Source organism: Hippocampus zosterae, chromosome 1 (genome assembly GCF_025434085.1).
Source record: "Hippocampus zosterae strain Florida chromosome 1, ASM2543408v3, whole genome shotgun sequence".
NCBI lineage: Eukaryota > Metazoa > Chordata > Actinopteri > Syngnathiformes > Syngnathidae > Hippocampus > Hippocampus zosterae.
In genome coordinates, this window is record NC_067451.1 from 22465834 (window position 1) to 22489602 (window position 23769).

The 23769-nt window shown below is 40.2% G+C and overlaps 4 protein-coding genes across 4 annotated transcripts in view; all 4 read right to left on the reverse strand.

Annotated features, from left to right (window-relative positions):
- LOC127611017 (nucleoside diphosphate kinase homolog 5-like) overlaps window positions 1–8172 on the reverse strand; it is a 54799-nt gene extending 46627 nt beyond the window's left edge. Inside the window, exons 1-5 of the mRNA XM_052081380.1 lie at window positions 7985–8172; window positions 7696–7892; window positions 7223–7323; window positions 7030–7148; window positions 6699–6910 (exon numbers count right to left, since the gene is read on the reverse strand). Coding sequence (XP_051937340.1) covers window positions 6827–6910; window positions 7030–7148; window positions 7223–7323; window positions 7696–7892; window positions 7985–8110 — 627 coding nt within the window. The 5' untranslated portion in view covers window positions 8111–8172 and the 3' untranslated portion in view covers window positions 6699–6826. The remainder of the gene's footprint in view (window positions 1–6698; window positions 6911–7029; window positions 7149–7222; window positions 7324–7695; window positions 7893–7984) is intronic.
- Window positions 758–4779, reverse strand: nme5 (NME/NM23 family member 5). Its single transcript, XM_052081376.1, has 5 exons — window positions 4231–4779; window positions 3491–3687; window positions 2428–2528; window positions 985–1097; window positions 758–908 (listed from the first exon to the last, which is right to left on the reverse strand). Exons 1-5 carry the CDS (start codon window positions 4375–4377, stop codon window positions 825–827), a joined length of 642 nt encoding a protein of 213 aa, XP_051937336.1. The 5' UTR covers window positions 4378–4779; the 3' UTR covers window positions 758–824.
- A 516-nt stretch (window positions 8173–8688) lies between the features above and the next one.
- Window positions 8689–12074, reverse strand: rack1 (receptor for activated C kinase 1). The gene is made up of 8 exons (XM_052081257.1): window positions 11852–12074; window positions 11404–11575; window positions 10566–10713; window positions 9971–10066; window positions 9657–9767; window positions 9334–9474; window positions 9000–9110; window positions 8689–8795 (listed from the first exon to the last, which is right to left on the reverse strand). The coding sequence occupies exons 1-8, from the start codon at window positions 11958–11960 to the stop codon at window positions 8730–8732; spliced, it is 954 nt and encodes a 317-aa protein (XP_051937217.1). The 5' UTR covers window positions 11961–12074; the 3' UTR covers window positions 8689–8729.
- A 1899-nt stretch (window positions 12075–13973) lies between these two features.
- Window positions 13974–23769, reverse strand: part of LOC127611135 (collagen alpha-1(XXIII) chain-like) — a 126538-nt gene continuing 116742 nt past the window's right edge. Inside the window, 14 exon segments of the mRNA XM_052081485.1 lie at window positions 13974–16284; window positions 18213–18251; window positions 20280–20375; window positions 20537–20623; window positions 21336–21389; window positions 21485–21511; window positions 21594–21665; window positions 21766–21825; window positions 21913–21939; window positions 22015–22089; window positions 22671–22724; window positions 23326–23406; window positions 23480–23524; window positions 23681–23725. Of these exon segments, the coding sequence (XP_051937445.1) occupies window positions 16234–16284; window positions 18213–18251; window positions 20280–20375; window positions 20537–20623; window positions 21336–21389; window positions 21485–21511; window positions 21594–21665; window positions 21766–21825; window positions 21913–21939; window positions 22015–22089; window positions 22671–22724; window positions 23326–23406; window positions 23480–23524; window positions 23681–23725 (813 nt within the window). The 3' untranslated portion in view covers window positions 13974–16233.

The following is a 23769-nucleotide window of genomic DNA, read 5'->3' on the forward strand; positions in this document are numbered from 1 at the left end:
TTTATTACGATTCGTCTTACTGTTTATTGTGTATGTTAAATCGCTCCATGTACAGCACTTTGTATGCAGCGATGGCTGTTTGAAAGTGCTCTATAAATACTGTTGACTTGACTTGACTTCTTTTGATTCAACCGTTTCTATTTATTGAACTTTACTTTTGGGGGTGAGGGGGTGCCACTGGTTCCTATTGGGGGGCTTCAATGCTGGGAGGCGTGGCAGGTGTCACTCAGCGTGGATTGGATTCTCATGGGTGTTTTTTTTTTTGCCCTCATATGGTTTCTCTGTGCCTTGCTATGTCTTCTTTATATGGTTTCTCTGTTCCTTGCTTTGTCTTCTTTAATATCAGGGTCTTCAGAGAATGTGTGCATGTTTTGTATGTGTTAGTGCGTGTGCATGTGCGTGCGAGCACGAGCATAGGTATGCTTGTGTGGAAATAAGATATCCTTTATTTGTCCCACAATGGGGAAATTTACAGCCTCCAGCAGCAAGAATGTATGTAGAAAGAAGAAGAGAAAAAATATATACTGTATATATGTATGTTGAGGGGGGGCTCTTTTTATATTGTAATTTTGAAGTTTTACTGGCACAGTACTTTTGCATTTTTATGTATGACAAGTGCTATATAAATAACGTTTGATTGATTGATTGATTGATTGGTAGTGTGAAGAGAACTTTAACAGTGTCTAGTTCAATGATTAAGTTAATGTTACATTTTCATTGTAATCCTTCACTTGCATTGTGAGTAATGTTGCCAATGTAATTAAACATCCATATTTTATTGCAATCATCAGTTCCTGTTGCCGTCATCATTCTTCTCCCTCTTGTCATTCTCCTTCTTCTGCAACAGCTCCATCACTGATTTGAGGCTTGTTCGGATTGTTTTTGAGGAGCCATTCAGCAAGCCAAACCTTATGAGAAGGTAGTAGGAGGTACACATAAACAATTCCATTCAGTAGTGACAAATGCATATGACACTTTACTTACACAGGGGTTGAGTGGTTTGTGCTTGCAGAGCTCAGTGAGTCCTTGCAGCAAAGTTTGGTTCACATATCGACTCAGGTATTCTTCTGTTTCCTCTCTTGTGGGAACAGTTAAAGCTACAAAAAAAAGTTAGAGCTGTCAAACGATTAAAATATTTAATCTAATTAAAAATGCAACTGTCATAATTAACTCAAATGAACTAAAAAATTAATCGTGATTACTCATACATTTTTTATCGTTTCTGAATTTCCTTTTACATTTTTGTCCCATTTTTTCCCCATTTTAATGCTCTCATTAACATGGAATCATGAATCAGTTTTCTATGTGCCAAATGCAAATATTGACTGAAATAACAATTTCGATTTTCAATTTTACATGAACATTTTCACTTGGTGCAGTTATTCACACATAATCTCTCACACAATATTACTGTCTATCAATAACGGTGAAAAAAACATTTTGTCACACAACAGCTGCTTTAACACCTTTTTTTATGAAATCAAAACAGAGCAATATAACATTATAAAGTGCACATCCAAGGTACACTAGTACTCAGCCTATAGTGGATTTAAACCATGGTTGTATACTTCATTTTTCTCAAGTTTGCTTTCAACACAGCAGTCTGTTTCTGTATGTTTGTTGAAGAATAACGAGACACCGGACACCAGCGTTCATTATGTGCCGCTGTATTCGAAACTGCCACAAGCGCACTTCCCCGTGCTGCTGGGGCAAACCATTCTGAAAGGGGGGGGGGGGTTCACTCCCTCTAACACAGTCGGGCTATGTTGATTGTGTTGGTCCTTCTTGCGCGGAAGTCTCTCTACGGTTTTGTGTAGACCTCATTTCGAATGACTACACTTGGTTCGATGACAACAATGGAGACATCTTACTTTCGCTAGGTCGCTACCACTGTAGCGCACTGTCACTGTCAGACGAACACAGAGAAGCTCCACCCGCTCTATTTATATGGACACAGCACACTGTAACCTTCCACACAAAATAGTTCCAAACAAGTAACAATCGCGTCAGTGGCATACATCGTATACCTGTATGATACAGAGAGAGAGAGAGAAGAACAGATAACTTTGGTCTTGTCAGTGGAGCGATATGGTGACTTTTTAAATGTAAACTTTCCATTCATAAACTCTTTAAGGATCTGTTTTCTGTGTCTCGCACTGCCGTGGCTGGCAAAACCGACATGGGCGTGGACTTCTGCAGCGCGCTTGTTGTTGTGTTTCTGGTGTATTTATAGAGCAACGTAACATCCGCTTGTGACGTTGCCGCGTTAATCTCGCGAGAAAAATTTTAATCCCGTTAAAATTCATTTAAATTAATGCCAATAAAAACGCACTAAACTGACAGCTCAAAAAAAAAGTATACTTTGCGTTTCAGAGTCACTTTTGCGTTTAATGCATACAACCACGTGTGTGTGTGTGTGTTTCTTACTGTTAGGGAACATGAATTTGATCTCTCGCTCCGCCACATGAAATGACTCGCTGCCATGGAGAGCATTCTCCAACTCAGACGTGGCATATTTTGCTCGAAGGCTTGAGGAAAAATATGGAAACGTTTCAAAATAATGTCGATAACTGGTATAATTCACATGAAAAACAAAAACAAAAAACTGTTACATTTTTTTAATGTTTGCTGGGTAGTTCAGGGACTGAGTGGTTTGCACCTTGGCCTGACAGTAGAAAGTCAGGCCCTCCTGTGTGAAGTTTCATGTTCTTACCACGCTTGTGTGGTTTACCTTTATCCCTTACCAACATTCCAAAAACATGCATGTGCACAGTTTAAAATTGGACATAGGCATGAATAGTGGTGGTCTTTGTGCCCTGGCAACTAATCCAGGTTGTACTTCGCCTTTTGTCCATGCCATCTGAAATATAGAATCATACTAATAGTTGCATTAATGTGCACATTCTTAAATGTGAAGCCATTCTTGTGTTTATTTGGATAGTGGCTTGAGGTAGTTGACGTTCCTCTTACAAATTGACTGCTATTTGGACGTGTTCATAAATTATTCCTTGACTCTGGCCTCACTTCCAACTGAAGTGCAATTGCTGTCAACATGCTTCTTGGTGGGAATGGTGTGCTTTTGGCGTTGAGCAGCGCTGCTTTTTAGCCAAATTATTTGGAATTGTGGATAAAACATGGAGTGGGGAAAAAAAGCATGCGTAAATTATATTCAATACAATATTGCCATGACAAAAATGTGACATCCAATTGAATGTATGTTATTAAAATAATTATTATTTTCGGCTTAATCAATCAGGGGTATTAAATGTTCTGAAATACTGTAGTTTGATTCCTTATCGCAGAGACAAAACTGGTATTGAGTGTTTTAATGTGGTGTAAGACTTTCTGGGTGACTGACATACTTTCGACTGGATAATGACAATTGGAAGCTTGTTTTACCAAAAGCCTTCTTTTGCATTTAAGTCCCAGGGATATACCAAAATAATAATAATAATAATAATTTAAAAAAACACTTTCAAATGGAACAAACCATTCTGGATGAGTGTCTGATGCCTTGACTGGTCCAATTATGTTTTTCCAGTGAGCTATTGCGTTGTCTCGAGCCAGAGTCAAAGCAATGATTGGACCAGAGCTCATGTACGCTGTCAATTTGGGAAAGGTTAGTTTTCCATGATGTTCCGTGTAGAAGTCACTGCACTGTTCTGGACTTAACTGAAGTTTCCTCCTCTGCATGGGATGAATGATTAGGGACACTTCTGTGAAATATTTGTAGAGGTTTAACACAACTTTTGATTGATCATTTTCATCATCACTTGAAATTCATCCTTATGGCAAGCAACCTTACAGTTTTTTGTGGTGTTTTACTGTTTTTATTGTATTAATGTTTTAACTGTATTTGTTATTGTATGACAAACATTTCCACGTACGGCACTTTGTACGCAATAGTGGTTGCTTTAAAGTGCTCTATAAATAAAGTTGATTTGATCTTAAAATGTGACTTTGCATGGGAATGTGTTGTGAAAGCATTACATCAATAAAGATGGAATGCCCGAAGAGGGCTGGGTAAGTCTCCAGCTCGCCCGCGAGCTTCGTGAGGATAAGCAGCACAAATAATGCGTGGATGGATGGATTGTATTGTACTGTGCAAAAGCCATGTAATAAGCAGTCAAAAGCATGAATCATTAGAGTTTTCTTGCACAAGACACCCCCTCTGGTGATAGAAAGAAACACATTCACGTGGCAGTACTTTTTGACTGGACTGAGACCAACCTGTAAAATAGTGAAGCCCGACGTCAGAATGATGTCTTCAATCTCTTCACTTTTGTGAATCGCATCTGGCTTAATGATTGCCAAAGTTCTTTCCACATAAATACGAGGAAATGGACTTTCTTCCTCTGTGGACGTTTCGTCCGCCATCCAAAAGCTTGTTTGTTTTCTCCTTGTCTTCAACGATGTTTTGCATTGTGACAGGGGCGTGAACGTCTTGACACTTCATTGGGGGAGAACTGTACTTTATATGACGTCACACAACGCTCGTTCCTCGGTGAACATGACGTGCATACTTGTTAACCTCGGCTCATAGCTGCCGTTATGAATGATTACGAGTCCCCTTTACAAAGCAACAAAACCCGCACGACGGTTTACCGCACATGCGCACATCACGCTTTATCAATCCGACCGTACGCAGCGATGAAAAAATATATACGATTGAGGATTACTTTTGCTGGTTTTCCGTGACAATAGTAGCGATCGACGACGGCATTGTCGTTGGCTACCAGCAGGTGAGACATCTGGATTTGAGCCAAAATGGTCTTTCTGAGATCGGTTCACAGTTGGGTGCCCCTTATAAAAGGCGTACGCCGTACATGATTTGAAATGATAAAAAAAAGATGGATCACAACACACAGCGCCATGGTTCAGGATAATTGGCAAATATTGCCAACAAAACGAAATAATGTCAGTGAGATTAATTTTAGTTCATGATGGGGTTGTTCAGAAGACCAGATAAGTATTTCAATGACTGCATACAGATTGCGGATCAACTCAATTTTCACCAAATTTAGATTTTTTTTTGTTGTCATAGGCCTAAGTTTCAAAATGCATTTCTGAGTGCTCACGTCGTAGACTGAAAACAGAGCAGTGATGGGATGTTGATTCACCTGCTGTATGGTAGAGGTTATTTTACAAATGGGGGCAGTGGGTATGCATATGTGCACTTAATGTAATTGGATGAGAAAATGGATAAGTATCATAACGTATGACTGATGTATTTTGTTGCCCCATTGTGTCCAAGCATCGAATGTCTGCGCTCAGTTAAGAATTTATTTGAACCCATCCACTTTTCATTTAAAGTGCAGTAGCAAATGACTAATATGTTTTGTTGCCCTCCCCTCACATCGAATGTCTACGCTCAGTTTAGAATTTTAGCCATTACCCAAACAACAGTGGCTATAATCAAGCAACCATTTTGAATACCCTAAAGAAAGAAACACTAGATGATGAAAGACATCAAAGAGGCAGTTTATGGAAAAAACAGTTATTGACATCAGAGACAATTTGAGAGCTGTAAAGAAAACACCTTAAAATTGTTTGTAACATTAGCAACAACTTCTAGAGAGAATTTATCAAAACATGCAAGGGCTCAACGACAAAGATTAACCTCAGCTCATAACAGTATTTGTGAAGAGAATTCCACACACGGCCAGAAAAGGCCATAAAAGAGAGTGACTTGTTCAATTGTATTTACAGATTACCAAAAGTTAATGTTTCATAGGGACGAAGATGATCAATATGAGTTTGCCCATCGCAATTTATTCCAGATTTTTCTTTACGGTAAACATATGACTATAATTTAAAATGAGTCACTTGTCCACAGTCCTAAGCATTGTCAAATGTGATTTAATAAAAGTCCCATGTAAATTTAGTCCTGTTTTGAAAACAAAGCTAATAACTCAGTGACAATCACAGCACTGATTTTTAACATGTCAACGTTATGCAAAGACAAAAGTAATGTATTTCTAGATCATCTTTTTACGATGGGCTATGTTCACCAGCATTTCAAAAGGTGTCAGAATCGGCAGAGAAAGGCCTGAAAGACAGATTCATTTTAAGAAGCACGGTTTGAGAGTCCACATGTTTTTGTGAGGAGTGTGTGGCTGCCAAAGCTGCAATACCTTGATTTCTATTGCAGTATACGAATGTATACTGTATAACAACAAGCCATTTGGAGTTACTTTCTATAAGAACTCAAATGTCCCAAAAGTTGCACAGTTGGAAAAATGTAAATCTATTTAGCATCTAAAGGAGCAATCCATTTATCAGTGCATACAACACAACCATGAATTTCAAGATATTTTCCTATACTACCTGCCTACAAATAGACATTCAACATTTAGTTATAGCAATACAGTACTTAAAAATACCACTGGGTGCCATTGTCACGCTGCAAACTATCTCCAAAAAGTAGTTTTCCTGAATTTCAATTTTATTTGTGTTTGATTTTCTTTATGTCAGTCCAAAATGTTACTCAAAACATTGTCTGTATAGTTAGTAAAGGTTTTATGTTGTAAATAGTTTGAATGTAACACATGAACAACAAAGCGTATGCAAGAAAAGTGATTAAGATTGCACGACTGTCTGTCTTATGTGTTGTGTTATTTTTACTTCAAGATGGCGTCGCGAGAGTGGTTGCCTTTCCAGCAGTTCCTATAGTTTGTTCTTCTACTTCATTTCATAACTTTGCTGCTGTGAATTGGGAATTTCTCCATTGCGAGACTAATAAAGGTTTTCTTATCTTATCTTGATTCACTTTACAGTACATGAATTCAACACTTAAGTTTCCGCTACATTACCCATTCTCCAGCAGTCATTTTACTTCTTTTACAAAAGCTGCATCACATATTTGAGGCCCATTTGGATTGTTTTTGATGAGCCAGTCAGCCAGCCAAACCTATTGAGGGATGCAAAGGTTTTATGAAACCGAGCACAAAGAGTTTATTGGTGATTAATGAATTGGTTTGTCATAAACAATAAATAAACAAATAAAATAAAATTAACTACAGTACTTACACAGGGGTTCAGTGGCTTGTGCTTGCATAGCTCAGTGAGTCCGTGTAGCAATGTTTCATTCACATATCGGCTCAGGTATTCTTCAGTTTCTGCTCTTGTAGGAAAGGCCTCAATAAAAGCTGCATATTTTGAAGACAATTATAAAAACAAAGAACTGTGTGCGCGTATGCGTGTGTGCGTGCATCAATCTTACTGTTGGGGAACATGAATTTGATCTCTCGGGCAGCAGCATGAAATGACTCACTGCCATGGAGAGCATTCTGCAGTTCAGACGTGCCATATTTTGCTCGAAGGCTACGGGCAAAAATCAAAATACACGTTCATAGGAAAATCAACACGCAATACAGGTGTGGGCCTATTAGAGACGAGGACTGAATTACAGTATGAAATGTAGGGGCTGAATATGTACTGAAAAAATAAAAAAGTAGCACTTTAGTTTTTGCTGATATTTCATCGAGCTGAACTGAAACTTTTTCAGTGGATACAAAAGTCCCAGTTCTCTCACTGAACACTTGTTTTCGCCGAGATGTGAACCCGTTAGTGTACGTAGAAAAGGTCTTAGCGCTTTCAGTTTAGCTCATGGGAGCAAAAACAAGCGCTGCATGTATTGGCTGGTTAAAAAACAAACTAGTATTGAAATACTGCCTCTTCAGCTCGGTAGCTCACCATTTTGTTGGACTTTTTGTGACCTTAGTGGGTCCAATGATTGATTTCCACCGGGCTATTGCATTTTCTCGGGCCAGAGTCAAGGCAACGATCGGACCAGAGCTCATGTAGGCAGTTAAACTGGGAAAATGTAGCTTTCCATAATGTTCTGCATAGAAGTCACTGCAGTGTTCTGGAGTCATCTGCAGTTTCCTCTTCTGCCAGAGATGAATTGTTTGTTACACGCACACACTAAGGTCCAATGGAACATGACAATACATAATTGGCCTAGCATTTAAATTCAACCTACCTGCAAAATAGAAAATCCCTTTCCCAGAATGATGTCCTCAATCTCCTCACTTTTATGAATTGCATCCGGCTTAATGAGTGCTAAAGTTCTTTCGACGTGAATACGAGGAAAGTAGGCAGAGTCCATGCTTCTCGAAATGACGAATAAACTGCGCTTGTCCAGCCTTCGGTCGAGGGTCGTTCATTACGTTGCTTGGATACGGTAAACATTGTAGAAGCCCTCAGAGCAAGCGTCCTGAAATTCATTCTCAGCAATTCCACGGCCCAATATGTTTGATTTTAACTTATATTGCACTCAATTTGTTAAATTACTACCCTTCTCCTCCAAGTATAAACTGTTGAGTGTTCCAGCTATGAATGAGCTTTCCAACGCAACACCACTGCCATCTAGAGAACTGCAGCAAACGCCAAAAACAATCTTGTGATAAGCAATCTCATTCGAGTCGAGACAAATTAACAGCGAGACAACGTTGAAGTTAATACAGTTTTGTGATAGACTATATCACAAAACTAGGAAAAAACATTTCAGTGAGACAATATTGAACTCTCCAGTACATCACAAAAACAGAAATAGTTTATCCAACAAAATTTTGACTGACACCATACATAAACATACTACATGGATGATATGTACAATATGCTATCAAATATAAGATGCACTGATTATATTCATTTTAGAGCATGAATACCATACACACAAATTTCTCAAACAGTCTTTTATTGAAAGTTGTTTTGATGAAAAGTTCTTATCGGGTTCCAATTGTAACCTGCCAGACTCTGATCTGGTTGTCGGTGTAGCCAGCAAACAGGGTCTGTGTACACACGCACAAATAAAAGGGAGGAAAGACATGTTAATATAATTCTGAAATGGCACCATGTTGACAAAAAAGAAAAAAATCAGTTGGCCCCTCATATTTGCAGGACTGTCACCAGTATACATCAGAATTTGAAGTGAATGGGAATAATCACAGGGAGACTATCACTTTTTACATATCTGTACTGAACCAAGCATGTACCTGTCCATCAGCAGACCAGGCCAGAGAGGTGCACTGCGGGGGTTCGGCCTTGCTGTTTGTGCTGATCACCTCCTGTCTCAGCTCATCCACAATAATCTTGCCCTCCAGATCCTGCAGAAATGGGGAAAACAAAGTAAACACAGAGGGACTTGGGCAAGGAGATATATATATATATATATATATATATATATATATATTTTTTTTTTTTAAACAACTCAGAAACAGCCTCTTTATCATCAAATAATACAGTTGGCATTGGAAGTCTCATCACCGTCACACACAAGACCTTTAAACATAACCACTATGGCTTCCAGAGTATTAAAGAGTCGTTTACCCAGATCTTGATACTGGGACCAGTGGCAGCGCACAGCCAGTACCGGTTGGGGCTGAAGCAGAGGGCGTTGATGGTGGCACCACTGTCAAGGGTGTAGAGGTGCTTGCCCTCGTTCAAGTCCCACAGCATGGCCTGACCATCCTGAAGAGAACAACACAAACATGCTCCAGTAACACTGTCATTGTATTTGGACACAATGTCTTTCCGGGGTGCTGAAGACTCAGAAACAGCCTCTTTATCATCAATGATTAAACAGATGAGTTAAGACTTCATCACAGTAAAACCCTGCAAGGCGGACCAAAAAACTCCCAAGGTGAGTTTACCTTTCCACCAGATGCACACAGGGAGCCATCGGGAGAGACGGTCACAGTATTCAGGTAACCAGTGTGGCCGATGTGGTTTGTCTTGAGCTTGCAGTTGGCAAGGTTCCACACCTTCGAGTGGGGAAGGGGAGACGTTACTAATACGAAAGTCACACAAAATTCATTTGAAGCTGCGCAGCGTTGTGCCCTCATACTGAAAAGTTTCATCAATGTATGACACTAAGATAATACATGCAATTTTAAAAATAATCACTGGGCAAAGGGAAACCGACAAAACCACACTTTAGATGAGCTGTATCTAAGGAACAGCATACCTTGACCATCTTGTCCCAGCCACAAGACACAATAATGGGGTTGCTGCTGTTGGGGGAGAAGCGCACACAAGACGCCCACTCGGAATGGCCTTCATCCTGTAAGGGGAACAGAATCCACATCGTCTCTTTCCTGGAAAAAAACCTTTGTTACATATATGTCCTTAGTCATCAAAGAGTGCATGTTGATTTTCGACCAGGCAGGACAGAATATTTTTGGAATCCAGTATTCTACCAATGACCTCAACGGATAATCTGATACGAAATTATTTTGCACGATCCAAAATTATCTACACACTCGCAAACATGTGATGTACGGGTCTTATTTTGTGTCCATTTGGGGCTACTATTCTCACATTCTACATTGTACTATTACTTGATGTATGTGGCTTTGCAACGTGGGACCATGGCCTTGTGAGTGACACAGGCTTCAGCAAGTGCAAGCGAGTTGGCTAGTCCACGTGTTGCGTAAATGGGCGTCAGAAGCTAGAATATATCAATTACACGTTGATTTCATTCCTTGTCATTCAACAAAGCAATTCAAAGTCCACCGGCCGCTCTTTAATTCAACTGCAATGATCAAATTCTGGCAATCCACCTGGATCGTGTACTTGCAGACTCCGAGTGTGTTCCACAGCTTGATGGTCTTGTCCCGAGAGCCTGACACAATTTGGCGGTTATCGGCAGAGAAGGCCACACTCAGGACATCTTTAGTGTGGCCAACAAACTGGCGGGTGGTGTTGCCGCTGTGAAGACATTGCACCAGTGTTGACATTAAGGGCGTAACAATGCAGTCATTGTAATTATTACAGCTGTTAAATGAAAAACCTCAAATTAATTAACACACCAATGGTGGTAGAGGACAGAAAACTACCAAAATCTCAGACAAACTACAGCATAATCAATGACACCAACTCAATGTGCTTCCCTTTTAAGCAATACTTACTCCAAAAGCATCAGTCTCAAGGTGTATTAAAAACACCCACAAGACTGTTAGGCCCAGGGGACTTTCATTCAAAAGCATTATATCGTGTCTTATCGATTCCGGGTTTTATCAGTGGTTAACTTCTGACTATTTTGTAACAATTCATGTAATGAGAGATGTCCGGCACATCTTCAAAGCCAATAAAAAGTGTTATACTTTATTTATGCTGTTAGGGAACTTAAGTTGGTTTAAATGAGTTTCTCAAAGTTGGACAGCAAAGCCCATAGAAAAGTGTTGCGGGTACACTGAGCAATCGGTACAAATGAATCCTGGAAATGACAACCGATATGAATGGGCTGACGGTTGAAAGTACATCCGTTAACGTATAGTGGAGCAGAGGCCATCACCTTTTCCGTACGGCCTGTACCGTGGAGCAGAGGCTATCACCTTTTCCGTACGGCCTGTACCGTGGAGCAGAGGCTATCACCTTTTCCGTATGACCTGTACTTACGTGCTGAGGTCCCACAGACGGAGGGTGCTATCCCAGGCTCCAGACAGGGCAAACTGTCCGTCGGAGGAGATAACAACATCGCTAACAAAGTGAGAGTGGCCCTTCAATGAGCGCTGAGGGATGCCGTAGTTTGTTTCATCACGGGTCAGCTTCCACATGATGATGGACTTGTCTATGAGGAAGAAATACAAGAAGTCTTCAGGTCACGTCGACTTTCCACTCGCCACATTAGCCTGAACAGCTAAGTCAGGAAAAAACCCTCTCCACTCAGTTTGCGTTACACAACCACCTTTTGATGTTTAACGTTGCGTGTGCTTCTTGTGGTTGCTTTGTATTTCAAAAGGAGAATTTCAGTAGCATCGTAGTTCATTTGACGCGGCGACGGCCAAGTCGTTAGCCGTCTAAGGCTAGCGTAGCCATGTTGGAGAAACCGGCCGGGGAACCTCACCTCGGGACGCCGACAGAATCATGTCGGGATATTGAGGCGTAGTGGCGATCTGGGTGACCCATCCACTGTGCCCCTTAAGGGTCCCCCTAACTGTCATCTGCTCTGTCATTTTGGCGTCGATCAGCGAAGCCTTCTACGATGATGGATTCGGATTTTAAGAAGTCCAAATTTACCCTAGGTCCTCATTGCATCTGGGCACAGAGGAAAAGGAAGTCGAGACCCGGATGCAAAAACTATGAGGGGTGAGAAACCGTCAAAGGATTCTGGGAAATTTTGACGTCATACGTTTGGAGAAAAGACAGCAAGCGACGGTAAATAAGGATTGTTGCTCACGCACATACAAACATTTTATACTAAACTGGAGTGCGATTAATCGATGTAAATTTGGAGCATATTTCATTGAGTTTTTTTTGTTCTAAATGTATACAGTCGATCAATAAATCTGCACTGTGGAAATTAAATAATTGAAATGGGGCAATATACATCTTTATATTTTATGAATCCTACACTGTTACGTACATTAAACTTCAAAGTAATTCATTCACATTTTTATTAAGCCATATGGCACGTTTGACAGAAAAAAAATCTCACGGCACACGACGAAAAGTAAAACGTGGAAATCATGATGTAAACTGAAAGAATGATGATTTCTTCTCATTTTATTCACTAATTCGCTACAAATTGAGCCTGTTTAAGTGAATGCGTCAGTGTTCTATTGTGTGAATTCTGTGAAAGGCACAATGTCGATACAGTACACGGATTTATTGTACCTTCTGCCATCTAGTGGAAGCGCATTTAATTGGTCAGCCTGTCACTAGGCGTCGCTGGCTTTGGACAAAGATTGTTTTGTCATAAAAATCGTGAAACCAAGGTTCGAAATTCGATTTTACTGCGACACACACGATGAACTCTCATGACACATTGGGCGGCAGCACAGTGGTTGGGAATCATTGATCTAAATAGGTACTTCATTTATTATTGATGTTTCATGGCCACTGAACCCAACTGGAAAAAAAACATGAACTAGTTGTAAGTAACACATGCATTGCAAAGGAGATACATGAATAAATGTAAAAGTTATGTTGGATGGCATTTCTTATATCTAATTCAGAAGTCTTTAAAGTGATCTTCAAAGTGTTATACCATACACCGGCTCACTCCACAACAAAATCATCGCTGAGATACCATTCTGTGGTATTTAACTTTTGTGTCCCATGTAGATGCACATTCTGTTTGTTTTTAAACATTGATTTTGGCAATGGCCTTGATTTTGGTGCATAGAGATCCAAATATCTTTTGTTGTAGATGGAATTTGGTAAAGAAAAAAAACCCAATGAACGAGGATGACATACAAAGCTGCTCCCATATAAATGCATTTAAATGCAATTCTTTTTTAAAAATTTACAATGCGGTACAGAAAATTATGCAAGGAAGAAGTAGGAAATGTGTAATCATTATATCACTTTGATCCCTTAAGTAATTTTGAATTTCTTTATATCTCGTTACCCTCACAAAATATTCATTTCTTTTTGCTGCCAGGGTGAAATGTTGCAAACATTTATGGTGCCATTACTGGAAGAATGTTATAATTTGCTCCAAAATAAGTAAAACTATATATATATAAACTGTATATCAAAACCCACCTATTCAGACTTGCGTATCAACCTTAAATCTTTTTTTCTTTGTTTATTATTTTATCTGTGGTTTTATTATTGCTCTTGGTTGTAAAGTGTCCTTGAGTGTTGTGAAAGGCGCTTGCAAATGTAATGTGTTATTATTATTATCATGTTTGTCAGTAACCACGTGTCTAACAAACACCAATGGCCCGTTGTTTACTGTATATGTGCCATGTCAATATACCATAAAAGTTGTTCAACAAAAGAAGCAGGCTATATAACAAAGTTACTCCAAATGAATCAGTTAACATTTTGAATTGTGTTGAATCTGATAAATCATGTCATAGTCATCAAAAAGAAGACCTGTTGAGATCTCAAATACAGTAATCAAACTGTTCCGCTCACAACACATTTCTGCGGTTGACTTACAAAAGCATGGATCAAAGTAACTACAAATTTTGATTGATAACCAACTGACCGCACCTCACAAAAAAAGAAAAAATATATCATTTTCACACCAGCTTTATTTGGTATTAAAAACAGAGTGGCCAGAGGTGATGTAATGTCACTTTTCAATGATGAAGGTTTCCAGACCAAACTATTGCCATCATGTTATGGAATTAACTTGATTATCAGTTATACAATATCGGAACATATGAAAACTGTTCCATGAATTTGGAAAATTGAAATCAACATTTGACTTCAATGTCCTTGTCATAGCACATTTGTGTGAGATTATTCAAAATAGTATCTTAAATGTCATAACACACTCATGCAACAAACAACAGAAAAACTGAAGCCTTTAAGACCTTCTCTGCATGAACCCAAACAATATAGTAATGGTTGCACTCGGAGGGTAAGGCTGGAGACAAAAAAAAAAAAACAAATCTATTTATGCCAAGTTAATTGAAATGCGTATGATGTATGGACAAGGAAAGCATAAACCCATAATTTATTTCAGTCATGATAAATTGACCAAGTTATACATTTTGACAATAATTACAAAAATAGCTTAATTCTGTTTCAACCAAATACACAACCAAACATTCACACAAAGTGAAGCTAATACTGTGAAATCATTGGCTATAACACCAAACAAGACATTGTGCTAGTTACTTACTCCATTAAGTCGTAAAACTGATACAACTTGCAAAACTAATTCTAGTCCTATGTTAATTGCCAGACAACCACTCAGCTTTCAGTCAAATGGCAACACTTTATGCTTCACTGTGACTTTAAACTGGTTCAACATTTGTAATTCTCTCATAATGTTTGCATTATATGTGTTGTTACGGTATGTCCAAGTAAATTGACTTGAACATACAACTCATTTTATGATTCGTTTTGTTGCATCACAATTGAAATTTGACACATGTATTAAGTTTGTATTATTTGCGTTGGTGACATTTCATTCTGACTATTGCTGCTGAAAAAAACAAACAAACAAGAGGCAAGACAGAATAAGTAGGGCGTCTATACATTTTCTTGAGAGCAAATCGCAGTCAAAGTTGTACAAGTGACATTCAACATCGTAGGGCCATTTCAACGTCCTATTTGCCATCTCTTACAGCATACAAGGAAATATTATGACTGAATTGCAATTCTGTATCATAACCAACTAACAGTTAAACGATTTCCAACTGTTCAGTGGCACAACAAAATGTTGGTTTCCCCAATGTTCTTAAATAGCGAATGTACTTTTCTGTTTACCAAAAAAGTGTAGTTCTGTTGGTATCATCACTCTTTTGTATACATCCAGCAAAATAATTGTATTTATCCCATATCTTGAAATAATCATGCCACATTTAAAGAAACTTTGCAAATATATAATAAGTCCAGCGAACTTAACAATTTATTCCGGTCCTGTAAATACCTTGCAAGGGCAAGAACACAACCAATAACCGTCCTGTGACCGCTTGGACTACTTTGTAAAACCTATTCGTGACAGTTCAAGCACGGCCCACACAAAGGCAGCATTTTCGGCATTCAAAGCCAGTGTTTGATTACTAAATAAAACTGAATTCCAAACAAAAAAAGTTGGTAGACATTTGACCAAAATAAAATAATAATTTAGTCAGTCAGTCATCAGTTTAAATGACTAATATTAAAAAATAAAATAAAATACAAGGAACACACAGCAGCAAGAGAGAACAAACGTGTTCATCTGGGATTAAATGACCATGATCAGTCAAACTAAATTACACGTGGTAATGGCAGACTTGAGGATAACTAAAAACTCAATCAAAAAATGATGTAGCTGATTTGCCCCACTGAATGATGCATTTGTTTACTATGAATACTGTAATGGCTTCTTCAAATCAGTGAATAAACACGGCAATGCACGGGAATGCAAAATGTAACAAACAGATTTCCGCTGCCACTTATGAAAAAAATGAACACAGTCAAAAACCTTTAAAAGAGTGCTTGAAAATCTATTATTTCTATTATATTCATCCATAACATTGCAGTTAATTAGGGAATGTCTTCACTACACTGCCAAGTAAGTGATGACGAAAATCATAACGCGCTGTCAATCCTTCCCTGTGTGCCAGTGATGTCACACCACATCATCAGCAAGAACTTCCAGGGGATTGTGGGAGTGGATTTGTCGTCTCCTCTGGGAGAGTTTCCGTATTGGAGGATTAAAGTGTTCAGTAAGACACGGAGGCTGTGCAGGGTGTGTTCTGCTCCATCAAGGCCAATTTGCCTCCGTGCTCTCTGCCCCTTTAAAGTGTCTTTTTCTCCAGCAGGCACTCCCGCTCGCCTTCATGGCTGAATGAGACGCTTGCGTTTAAGTTTCTGCCTGGCCATCTCCTCCTTTCAGAAAACAGAGAGGACGAGAAGAGTGACGCACACTCCTTCATCGGCCACCACGAAGATCTATTCAAGCATCCGTCAAGCCGAGGAAGTCAGACTCGGTTAGTAAGGCCGCTACACTGCAGCACACTGCACCCAAACTGCCCTTCGAAGAAAGAGTCCCACTTACAATTCATTATAATATATATATTTTTGGTCGAAGCATGATGTTTGATGACTCAACAACACGGATCGCTTGAGTTCTTACAATACTGCAGAGTTGTCCACGTTTCAATATATTACATAAAAATGTTTATTTAAAAAATACAAATGAAAAGTTGTTGGTAATCAGCTGCAATATACAGCAAAAACAATATGTACAGATTTCCATGCTGCTGGTTAGTCATAGCCATCACTGCAAAAGAAGAATAGAGGGGATACACGATTAGTTGTTTAGTTATCACATTAACATTATGTAGTATTTTCATTAAACTTACCGATTCAAATGTGCAAACATTATAACTACACGCGCACACTAGACTGCATATAAATTATCCCCGTGTCAAGCAGTTGACTTGAGTGCTTAAATACAAATGACTATTCCAATGAAGTCGGAAGGTTCTGTAAACTTAATAAACCCAGAATGTGATGATTTGCAAACCCTTTCCAACCTAAAAAAAATTGAATGCACAAGATGACATGTTCAAACTGATCAACTTTTTTTGCAAGTCACTGATTTTGAAATTAATGACTGCAACGCATTAAAAAGAAAGCTGGGACACGTGCATGTTTACCAATGCGTGACGTCACTTTTCCTTTCAGCAACAATAAGCATATTGGAAATGAGCACACTCATTTTTGAAACTTTGTCACTCTTGCCTGATGTAAAGCTTGAGCTGCTCAACAGTTCGGGGTCTCCATTGTGGTATTTTGTACTTCATAAGGCGCCACACTTTTTCAGTGGGAGGCAAGTCTGGACTGCTGGCTGGCCAGTCTCGTACTGACGTTTATGACAAAGCCATGCTGTTGTAACAATGCAGGATATGGTTTGGCATTGTCTTGCTGAAATAAGCAGGGAGATCCTTGGAAAAAGACATTGTGTGAATGGCAGCATATGTTGCTATAAACCCTGTAAGTACCTCTATGGACAGAATTTCTTGGCGCAACCGAACCACTGAGTGGTCCGGTTTGATGGCCTTATTATTGCATCTCGCCTTTTTGCAGATGATATGGTGCTGTTGGCTTCTTCAAGCCGGTATCTCCAATTCTCACTGAAGCAGTTCGGAGGTGAGTGTGAAGTAGTTGGGATAAATACTGTATCAGCACCTCCAAATCTGAAACAATGGTCCTCAGTCTGCAAAGGGTGGAGTGTCCTCCTTGGCATCTTGGGGTCTTGTTCACGAGTGAGGGTGGGAGGGAGCGGGAGATCTACAGGCGGATCGGTGCAGTGTATGCTATGATGCGGACTTTGTATCGGTTTGTCGTGGTGAAGAAGGAGCTGAGCCAAAAGGCAAAGCTCTTAATTTACCAATCGATCTACGTTCCTACCCTTACCTACGAGATATGGGTCACGTGACCAAAAAGGGTATCTCATTAGGATGCCTCCTGGATGCCTCTTTGGTGAGGTATTCCGGGTATGTCCCACCGGGGACACCCCAAGACACACTGGAGAGACTATGTCTTTCAGCTGGCCTGGGAATGCCCTGGGATCCGCAAGGAAGAGCTGGAAGAGCTGGGGAGAGGGAAGTCTGGCCTTTCCTGCTAAAGCTGTTGCCTCCCTGAGCCGACCCCGGATAAGCGGTAGAAAACGGATGGATGGATGGATGCACCATTTTTATTTTTTACAATGTCCCAACATCATTTAAATTAGAGCTTGTAATTATCTTTTTTAAGTTGTCATTAAAAACTAATATTTTAACAGAAACTGTATGCCCTGTTAGAGTTTTCACCTTGTGCCAGCAGCCTGGTATTGGCAGCCCATCATGTCCCTGCAAAATAACAACAGATATTTCATTAGCAAGCCATAAAATGCATAAGAATGTAAGTTTTTGCTGCATTATTACAGTGGAAATCAAACGTTTTTTTGTAAAGTGCCTTTGATACCTGAATACAGTTAAGGTGTTTTTGTGGGATTTTCCTGACATATTTATTTATTTTTGAAGCAGAAGCCTTTTTAGTGACTTGCATTTGAATTTGTTTATAATTCCCTCCACTTTGACAAAGGCCAGTTGAAGAACGGCCACAAAGCATAATGCCGCCACAAACTGTGCTTGACCAGGCCCGATGCTCCTTCTAAGCAGAGTGCATAGGACACCATCATCTGTGGGAGCTTCAATTTGCACAAGGGGACTCATTGCGATACCATTGAATGCACACGTCATGCATGAATGCTGTGACATGTACTTGACATGTCGTTCAAATACCTGTCAGAAGTCCGGAAAAATGTGGTGGGGTGTGGTGCACCAACAGGATTTTCAGTTTATGGCACCCAAAGGGGAATCGGGGGTCCTGAGTTGACTGCAGGTATGGTGTTCTTTTGGTGATGGCCGAAATATTCAACCTTGCTTTCAAAATTTTGCACTCTTGATATCTCCCAAACCCATGTTGGACAATATGTTATGCTTCATTGTAAACAGTCAATAAGTCAAGGTGGAATGAATCATGAACAGTTTCAAATACCACTCAGTTTTAGCACAAACTTTCAAGTTTCTGCGAGAAAGAAAAACATGTCAGGAAAGTTAATTTATTTTGGGTTAATCAGAGCACTTCAGCTGGCGGCCGGTGTGCGCTGACTCCCATTTGACATAAGTTGGAAATTAATTTGTTAATTCAGTACACAGCCCCAAGCCCCAAATAAGAGGGTATAGACCAGGGGTGGGCAATTATTTTTCCGGGGGCGGGGCAAATGAGTAGCAGAAAATATTGTGGAGGGCCGGGCCAAAAGTTAGAAATAGAAAATAAAGAAGATAGAACAATGCCTTTGTATTCCAGTAAATAATGTAACATTCTCCTCCACCATCACACTCCGCACCGGTTCTCCTCAAGAATGTGTACTGAGCCCCCTGTTGTTCACGCTCTACACATTTGACTGCTCTCTGACTCTTATTAGCGGTCCAGTTTGCAGAAAGTTTTTAACATAACAATCAAACCATTCTAGGAAATGTTCATTTACTCGAGCCACAAGCAATTCACTCTGAGCATGGAAATGGCCAGAATCGGACTGAGTAAGAATCGCTTCCTTGGTTTTCAAAGTCTCGTAGATTTGAGTCTTTCCGACTCCAGGCGTCTCCTGAATGTTTCGTACTTTGTTACCCGCTTTGTTTAATCAGATACGTACATATCGCTTTCCCTTCCATGGTAATTACTCTCTCCCTCTTTCTTCGTCTTCCCCTCCCTCCCTGTGCTCTGCAACTTGAAGTAACTGCGCCACCTGGGGTTGAAATACCTGTCATTACAAGTCCAAACGAAATGAATGCAATCAAACCTTAATTGTGCACCAATCTTCGGCGGGCTGGATTAAAAAGACCAACGGGCCGGATCCGACCCGCGGGCCGTAGTTTGCCCACCCCTGGTATAGACATTCATGCAACTCCTTCCTCGTAGTATAATGCAAAACCATCTTCTGTTTGAACAAGTATCTTATTTTTTTCTCCAAATTTGAAGGTTTTCATTTTTGCCGGATGGAGAATATAATTAAACCCTCCAAAGTATCACACTGGCCACTTTACATTTGTATTTAGTGAATTGTTACAGGTGAAAACCACACAAGTGGCAAAAGATGACATCTTCTATACAATCTTCCTAATGTCATTCCCAGCCAGAGGGTACCCAGTCAATCAAAAAAAGCAGGGTGAGATTAACTTATTTTCAATGAATAAGTATAACTAATCTCCACGTAGATATTCAAATGTATTAGTGTCACCACAGTGTCAACGGCATCGAAGAAAGACCCATAAATGAGAAAAACACACATTAATAGCCAAAGTACAGAGGAGGCAGGAGCAGTGATACCGTACCACAGGACAGGGGGCCACAGGGGCGGAAGGAGGAAGAAGAGGTGGAGGAGAAGAAAGTGCTCCTTCCACAGACAGACCTTTTTTCTCATCACAAACCTGTTAGCAAGAGTCAATTACACATTCACAACTTGGATGAAGAAACTTGCAGAGAGGAAGAAAATGGCAAACAGTCACAGAGATACACGAGAAACACGAAAAAGTAAAACCTGAGCGATACATTAAGAAGTGGTCGGTAATATGGATTGGAGGTGCCATACCACAGGACAGGGTTGGTCTAGGCCTGGAGGGCCCTGCTCTCCCTTCTGACCCTTCAGTCCTCTCTTTCCTACACTTCCTCTGTCACCCTGAACAAAGAGGAAACAGTTCACACACTCATGTTTCCTAAAGGTAACCGACATTTATTTATACTGCTATAGTAATATAAGATTAATCCCGAACATGAACACTGATAGAAAAAAATAGGAAGAAAGAAAAGATTGAAATCCCTATTTTAATTGAACCTGTCAGAGAGGTACTGTCTCACATTTCCCCTGCTCACCTCCCTGCTCACCTATAGCTAAATGAGTTAAAAGGGTCAAAATATTGGGAACAGATCCCACACCATGCACTGCAAATTACAGCCACAATGATAAACTGCAAAATATGGTCAAACTTGAAACAATTTATTGCTGACAACCTCACTGCATCCCACGGGCCATTTAGTCATTGTTTTTGGACAATATTTGGAACATTCCGAGCTCACAATATTACTAATGTTATTTTGGTTTTAAAAATTATTTTAGTGATAGAGCTTCAACATAATGGAGTTTCAACAATTACAGAAACGTCACAAAGATTCTTGTCATTATCACTGCTGTTAATTTCGGGCAGTTGTGGCATAAACCCCTCGGGCAGTTGTCTAATACATTGTGAAGAACACTATGGTATGCACCATTTAGGTTTGATCTAGCTGTCATTTGATTTTGCAATTGCATCAAATATTGATGTGTGTCGATAAAAATAATCACTGGTTCTATACCATTAGAAAACATTTCTGGATGTTTTTTGCATACCGACCTTATCTCCTTGTTCGCCTCTGTCACCTTTCTCACCCATTAGGCCTGGGAAACCCTGCCAAAAAAAAAAGAATCAAGAGAGGTCAGAGGTCAGCTCCTGTGCAGGATAATTTGAAACGAGCCAGTTGAAATCCTTATTGAGACACTCACGTCAAGTCCAGGTTCCCCTGGCCTGCCCTGTGAATAGATTCACATGACTAATGCGTCAGTATGAATTTTTACAATGACAGAGGCTCAAATTGTGGAGGTGATCGCCTACTTTTTCTCCTTTTGCCCCTGGAAGGCCCACTAGACCTGGAGACCCAGGCACACCCTGCAGGCCATCCAATCCCTGAGATTATAGCAAAAAAGCTCATGGTCATTGCTGCTTCATGTCTGCTTTCTTTACAATATGCTCGCCATCGGCTCGCCATCGGCTGGGCGTGACTCACTTTGGGTCCTGGAAAACCGGTCTCCCCTCTCTCCCCCTTTATCCCAATTCCTGGCTCCCCCTACATTGCAATACAGGAACTTAAGCACCAAACAACACGACACAGCAGCATCCACTGAATACCTGGGACTTTGCCTTTGAAACTTACCTTTGGACCGGGCATTCCATGCAGCCCCTGAAAAATACTGCATGTCAATCTATGGTTGCTGAAATGCCTTCTGCTGCTTCAAATAATGATAAGAGCCCTCACCATGGATCCAGGTGACCCAGGAACTCCCGGTGGACCTGGTGGGCCAGGAGGGCCTGGCTGGGAAATCATTTGAACCTGAACAAATATAAGTCAAAGGAGCACAGGGGGAAAATCACTTACAATAGGTTGTAGTCAATACTGGACATCATTCATCCTTTTGACTCATCATTCTGTGAATTTAAGTCAAGTCCACCATTGCTAGAAAAACACTTCATCAATTCGTGGCATGTGATTTGTGACAATACCTCTTTCTCATAAATGAATATACAGTACTATCAGAATCAGAATCAGAATCAGAATCAGAATCATCAGAATCAGAATCATCTTTATTGGCCAAGTATGTAGAACACACAAGGAATTTGTCTCCGGTATAACACTCTGCACTAGTATCATCGTAAACAACAAAATCATTGAACCATTTTAGAGTAACCAGTAGTTTTGTAGTACCATTTTGTAGTACAAGAAGAGTGACTACGTCAGTGACTATTTTGACATTAGAGAAGACATCGGCATCTCTCAGTATTCACATTCACCTTCTCAGGAAATTCCTTTTATTAGGTGCGTGTCATAAGGGCAAGTTATACTGTAGTTTAAAAAGACATGAGTGAAAACATCAAGATGAAAAAAAACTGCATGTGTGTGTGTGGTCCACTGACCAGGTTGTCGTCCAATCTGCAGTCTCCCTTTTCTCCTTTCTGTCCATCCATGCCCTGTGTGACAAAGCTCAAGATGAGCTTGAACCAAAACATCTCTCCGTATGAACAGTACAGTTCAAACTCCAACAACCACGACAAACACCTTGTTTCATTACTAACTCTCATACTGTGTTAATTACAATGGAACATTATTTTGTGCTTTAGAGATGAAAGTGGACTTTCCTGAAAATTCTGGAAAATACAAATCTCTCAATTTCTCTCTCTCTCTCGATAGATCGATAGACATACCGGTAGCCATGACCACTTGAACATGTTCCTAACACTCGCGTCTATTGCACGCATGTCAGCTTGCCTGTCTACCTGTTTGAACATTGCGCTGGGGCCATACCTGGCCGATCACGCATGAATTAGTTTACACAAAATGCTATTCAAATACTTGACATTCAATGATTAATCTGCCTTTTGTGTGCACCCTTTGTGGCTTCCGTTCTCGCCGAAATTTCGAATTCTCCGAGATATGGCAAGGCCATGGTAATGCGAGGGAAGGGGTGCTTGTAAAGGTACGTTTACTGATGTAGTTCCTCTATTGCATATCAGTAGATTGTGCAGCTGCACCGAATTAAGTGACTCATCAGCGTATTTGCTCACAACTTACCGCAGGCCCAGAAAGGCCCATCTCTCCCTTTTCTCCTCTTTCTCCTTGTGGTCCTGCCTCACCCACATCACCTCGAGATCCCTGGTGGAAAAAAAAGAGCATACAAATGATTAATGATGAACCACCCTAAAAAACAAAGTTTCCGTACATATACCTTCGCCCCATCTACACCAGCTGGACCAGGTAAACCAAGCTCCCCCTGAAACAAATAGGAGCCTCTCGATTAACGAATGTGATGACCTAAAGTGGAGTCAGCTGACCAAAGGGTCGTTAATCTTTTGTTAAACTTGAGCAGTGCAATATTTGGATAGCTGAATAATGATAATGATGGTAATTAGTATATTATTGAACTTACCTTTTCTCCTTGAAGGCCTGGGGGGCCAGGTGGTCCAGGCGGGCCCTGGTGAAACAAGCACCCAAAAGAGGTTTGGTGATGCTTTTGAC